The sequence below is a fragment of the Sycon ciliatum genome, chromosome 2, assembly GCF_964019385.1.
Source record: "Sycon ciliatum chromosome 2, ocSycCili1.1, whole genome shotgun sequence".
Classification (NCBI taxonomy): domain Eukaryota; kingdom Metazoa; phylum Porifera; class Calcarea; order Leucosolenida; family Sycettidae; genus Sycon; species Sycon ciliatum.
In genome coordinates, this window is record NC_088644.1 from 5,940,590 (window position 1) to 5,946,253 (window position 5,664).

The 5,664-nt window shown below is 45.7% G+C and overlaps 1 protein-coding gene across 1 annotated transcript; it reads right to left on the reverse strand.

Moving 5' to 3' along the window:
- Nucleotides 1-525: 525 nt before the first annotated feature.
- LOC135808401 (transmembrane protein 199-like) lies at nucleotides 526-5,203 on the reverse strand. Its single transcript, XM_065321587.1, has 6 exons — nucleotides 4,852-5,203; nucleotides 3,493-3,563; nucleotides 3,061-3,150; nucleotides 2,293-2,323; nucleotides 1,802-1,914; nucleotides 526-1,528 (listed from the first exon to the last, which is right to left on the reverse strand). The coding sequence occupies exons 1-6, from the start codon at nucleotides 5,033-5,035 to the stop codon at nucleotides 1,346-1,348; spliced, it is 672 nt and encodes a 223-aa protein (XP_065177659.1). The 5' UTR covers nucleotides 5,036-5,203; the 3' UTR covers nucleotides 526-1,345.
- Nucleotides 5,204-5,664: the final 461 nt, after the last annotated feature.

A 5,664-nucleotide genomic window follows, 5' to 3' on the forward strand; every position in this document is an offset into this window, starting at 1 on the left:
CGGTGTATTGCAGCCCAATTATGCTGTGCAGTACAGGTCTTTGTCATATTCCCCATACCCGAAAAAGAGATAAAGGTCCATGAATGGTCAGCCTAGCCTGAGGTGCCATCTACCATAACCTTGCATAATGGACCAAATAATTAGAGCATGGCCGGGTGCTGCATGATCATGACATTGGGACTGTTATCGCGATAGCTATTATGGCCAACTCCAACTTTATTTTTACATTGTGCTCATTTCTAACTATGTAATACACCCGGCTTATCAAGAGAAGTTCAGATCGCATGCAGACATAATACATGTGTGCTGTATGGATAGGCGTGTGACGATAAAGTGTGCGGTCCGACATGCTGAGGCATGCTGAGAACATGATACGCAGAAACAGTATAATAATAGTGTACTGCAGCTACATGCACTAGCTAGTGCAATCCCATGCAACACATGCACGGACGAGGCAACCTCTGGCAGGGCACACCTGTAGCAATTTCTATGACTCGCCTCAAATTCACATCCGCACAACAGTAATGATATTGTGTGATGATATTGCATGTACAAGCTACCCGACCCAAACTGGTCAACACCAAATACCGGTAACTACAGTTGACATAGTGAGAATGCTTTTATATGTAGAGCAGCTGTAATGGGAATGAGACTACATAATTATACCGGTATTCACGCCCGGAATATATTCAGAATGCTTTAAATCAAAGCAGGCGAATTTTGTGTGTAATGTTTGATCACTAAAATGGAATATTGAGTTGCTGAAAGTTCTTGATAGTACGAGCGTATCCAGTGCTGTTTAGTCACTAACAAAAATGTTATACTTCGAGTATCAGGATAGTTTGGGTCAGCTAGCACTACAAGTGGGTCTAAATTTGGAATGTTCCCATGATGATGTTGTCTAAGTAAGTCAACTGAAAAATGGGAGTAAAAACAGCAACGGTATGGCAAAAGACCACAAGAGTTACTTGTAGCTCAAAGCCTATGTAACAAGTTAAGGACTTCTTTCAGCACTGTTGTGGATGAACCAAATAAGCGAAATAACCATAAAAATTGTTACGCTAAGTCTCCATCAATCCTTAAACAGAACTACTGTAGGGTTCTAACTTCTAACGAAACTTGTTAAGAGCCTACTTAGTCATGTTCTTGCCAGCAATGAGGAGCATCTTCAATATCCTGCGTGAAGAAGGTATGAAGGCTGCCGATGCTGTGACGACGTCATCAACGCCAGGGCCACCAGAAACATGCTCAAGTTGCAGACATTCGGATGCCAACGACTTCATGCCAGGAGGAACACTAGAAAGTTATAAACTACTCAGTACAACGCCTGCAGCTGCTGCGAGTACTATCTCTTCCGCGCAGAGATAGTTTCTACTTCTTGTTTGGCTGATGGCATTGTCCGCGGCCCGGAGAGACTTCGCTTTGTACTCTCCGGAACACCTCTCTCCTTGCCGAATTCATCTCTCATGATGAAGTACAAGTCGGCGAAGAAGACTAGCGTTCCAACAAAGAGGCCGGCTGACACTTGCTGCACACAACAGACCAGATGACATGAAGAACAAGTCTAGGAAGTAGCACACCTCCATACACATGCTTCGACGTTTCGAAGAGTAAGAGAGAGAGTGAGAGAGAGAGAGAGAGAGAGAGAGAGAGAGAGAGAGGGATAGCGTTAGAGGGAGATAGAGAGAGAGAGAGTGTGTGCATGCGCACGTGAAGAACCTGGTATGTATTCCGGGATATGTTGACTCTTCGCGCTACTGCATCAGTCGGATTATACCGGTAAGCTCTTTGAAAGACTCACCGCAACGAGGTCCAGTCCGATGTAGCGACACGCAAAGAAAGCGAAGAAGAAAGAGCCGATTACTGTGATGAAGCTGTTGAGAATGACCGTGGTCTGAATAGTTACCTGTCGGTCTGAGAAAGCACAAGAGCAACAAGAGCACCACCAGCACCAGCAGCAGCAGCAACAGCAGCAGCAGCAGCAGCAGCAGCAGCAGCAGCAGCAGCAGCAGCAGCAGCAGCAGCAGCAGCAGCAGCAGCAGCAGCAGCAGCAGCAGCAGCAACAACAACAACAACAACAACAACAACAACAACAACAACAACAACAACAGTAAGAAAAGTCAGTATTGGTGCTTTGAAGGGTTTACCTCTTATTAATTCATTGTTGTGTTCCTGTTATCACATGACTATAGCAGAGATGAGCAATCAAACAAGGTCTGCCTGTCAACTGGCAATCATGATAGGCTCTCCAGGCATCATGCACATAACAAAGAAACCAGTCTACCAACTCACACTGCTGTCCGAGGCTTGGCTCGCGGTCCTCCTGCGACATAAAATAAACAAACAAACAAACGGATGAAACATTCAACACAGTGCATCACGTAGACATGGCTGTACACTTAAGCTGTGTTCACAACTGGCGCGTGTACGCGTGAAACCACGCGTTTGTGCGTATTTTTGCTGGCTTTTGGGGCGCCATGCGTACGGAAACGCGCCGAAATGGAACTTCCAACATGTTGGAATTTTCAGCGGTTATCAGGCGCGTATCAGCGTACATGCCAGTCACTTTGACTGGCGGGGTCAAAAAATTAGTACTTGAAGGTGTCGAACGCGCTAAATACGACTCGAATTGCTGTTTTTTGTGAAAGGCTGAGCGCGCGTTTGGGGGCGCTTGAACCGCAAGCGTACCGCGTCCACGCGCCAGTTGTGAACACAGCTTTAGGAATGACATTAAAAACATGAACTTGTGTATGACACCAGTGACTTATTACAATGAGCGTCCAGTGTGATTACGGGCAACACAAGATAGAATGCAATAAAACAGAAAGGTTCCAGGCTGTCCAGCAGAGTGCTAAATGCCGAAGGGCAGAGCTAGTTCCAACAAGAAAAAGCAGATGAAGATAGTGTCGTATACAACGCAATATTTATTATTTATCCTCTTCCTGTTGTTGCTGTAGAATGCAATATTCAGATACAGGGTATCATCCATGTGAAGCTCAAACAAGTTGACCGGATGACGACAAGTGACCGACAAGTTTGCAAACAATTTACGGTCCTCACCTTTCTGGAAACGTTGCCGACCAGTTGGTCATATTCCTTGTGCGCTAAGTTCGCCTTGATACGTTCCAAACGGGCCACGAGCTCCGGATTCTGCAGGCACAGCAATAAGCGATGAGAACGCAGCCATTGTACAAGCTCAGCAGCACATCGCACCCGCTACAAGTAGTGTCTGTATGCACCTGCTGCATAAATTTCATGAACTTCAAAGTAGAAGAGTGAGTGTTACATCTGAGTGACTACTTTACCAATACTTTGAAGTACATGCACATAATACGCTGTGCTCTATGCTAGACCCCATACATACCACTCGTGGGTCATGCTGGTCAACATTGCGTAGTTAGTTCACAGACATGTGGATCGAGATCACGGTGCAATCTGGGGAAATAGTTTAAAATATTGGTACAGATACGGCGATTCTTGGCGATTTCTTACCCGCTCTCGCTGGGGCAGCGGTGCCATCGATAGCTCCGAGCCTTTCATGAGGTTGTGCAGGGAAAGAGAGCCTGTGGAATGGGTACAGACGGATAGCAGAAGCACATATTTACATGGCGGGACACAGGCAGGCATGGTGAAGTGAAGATCACCACATTTAGAAATAAATGAGTTGTGGCGATAAAGTTGTTCTATGGGGCTGTGTGCACAGGTCGAATCACACCCAAGACAAGCCTGATGTTTCTGAAAATTGATGATTAGGCTGTGTTTACATGAGGCGTTTCAACCGGGGTCAAGTTTCAACCCGCCAGGAACACAGATTGACTGGCGCGTTTACATGACGCATTGCGCTTGACTCAGGTTGAAATTTTGCCCCGGGTTGATTTGGGGCGGGTTGAAATCAACCCGGGGCGAGAAATCGTACTAAGTCTAACGTACTTCTGTGCGTATCTCGCGCCAGGTTTGAATAAGCCTTTTGCGCGTTGTACAGATGTACGAAGTTCAGTACTAGGGCGTAGGTGTGTACAGAACCGATTGGGTGTTCATTGTGTGCTATGCATGCGCATTTGACCAATTTTAGCCTCATAATTAAAGGCAGACAATCCCTATTCCAGCTTCTTCACTTTGGTTAGTACTAATGACTACCTAGATCTTTGTCAGAAAAGGTTTTCGTTTGAAATGCCTTCAGGGCCCATTTCTTAGTGGAAATAGCAGAAAACACAATAGGGTCCTGCACATTCAACACCCATTAGGTTCTACGGTATTCTACGGGATTTCGTGCATCTGTACAACGCGCAAAAGGCTTATAGCACTGCACAAAAGTGCACATGCCAATTTCGCGCGAAATGATTCACGTGACTATACAGGACTCTAGAAGTGGACTTTTTGGCGGCATATCAGTATTTGACCCGGGTCAACTGTCTTCATGTGAACGCTCACCTATTTCGTCTATCGTACAGACTTTCAACCCGGGCTGAACTCGACCCGGGTTGAAAATTCTCATGTAAACACAGCCCAAGTCTACAGTACTGGCCAAAGAAATCCAACCTCATGAATAAAATAGCGCCGGGCGCTATGCAGCCCTAGCACTACACACATTGGTCTGTGCAATCATACGCGGCGCTGCATTATTCATGAGGTTGGATTTCTCTGGCCAGCACTGTACATCAGGTACATGCACCACTATTCCATGCACAAATATGTTTTTGTAAAAAACAAGCTGTCAGTCATGATACTCGTGCAAGGGGCTAGCTAGCAAGGGTGTGAAATGAGGAGCATCATGCCTTTGAAAATGTACCCAAGTGGAGGAATACACATGGTATTCGAACGAAATCTCAAACACATCATTAGGGCACAAACCTGGTTTTGCAGCATTGGCTGATTGGCAAAGTTGCCTGAGATGGGCAACTTCGATAACGTGTCCATCACCAAATTCGCTGCCTGCCTTGACGGAATCAGGTAGATCGCACGAATCTAATGCATCGGTCAAGACCTCGATCATATGCGGGGTCACAGATGCACGAAGACCTCCGAATTTGCCCATGATGTTGATCAAAATAGCTACTGTATACAATTCTGGAGCTAACTTGCTGTTTTCAGCTTCAGCTGCGAACTCTCGTCACGGTGTCTTCAACCTCTCCTTTGCGAGAATTTGGCGCAGGACGTGCGAGGTCGATCAGCACAATACAGTAACTTTGATTCTAGAATTTAACATTAGTAAATTAGTAACAAGCAATTCACATTCACCTTCGAGCTTCGAGCTTCTACAAAATAATTATTGTACATTTTGAATGACGGTGATGTCATGATTGCGTCATTCCGGTAATTCCACGTCCAGGAAATTTCGATATTTTTTACTGCGTCGCCAGCAATATCACCAATTTTGCTGTAAGTGTAACTCTTTGAAGTGGCGGGAAAGGCGAACGTGACGCCGTGGAGCTTGATCAGGCTTGGACCAAGGCTTGGTTCTGGTTGAAGCTCATGTACAGTCAACTTCGCTTATAACGACACTCAGCGGGGCATCAGAAAAGTGTCGTTATTCGCGAAGTGTCGTTATATCCGAAGTCTCATTGTATGTATATGTGTCACAGTTGGATGGGACTTTGCTCCGGGCATGAAAATTATGTCGTTATTCGCGAATTGTCGTTATATCCGCAGTCGTTATTAGCGAAG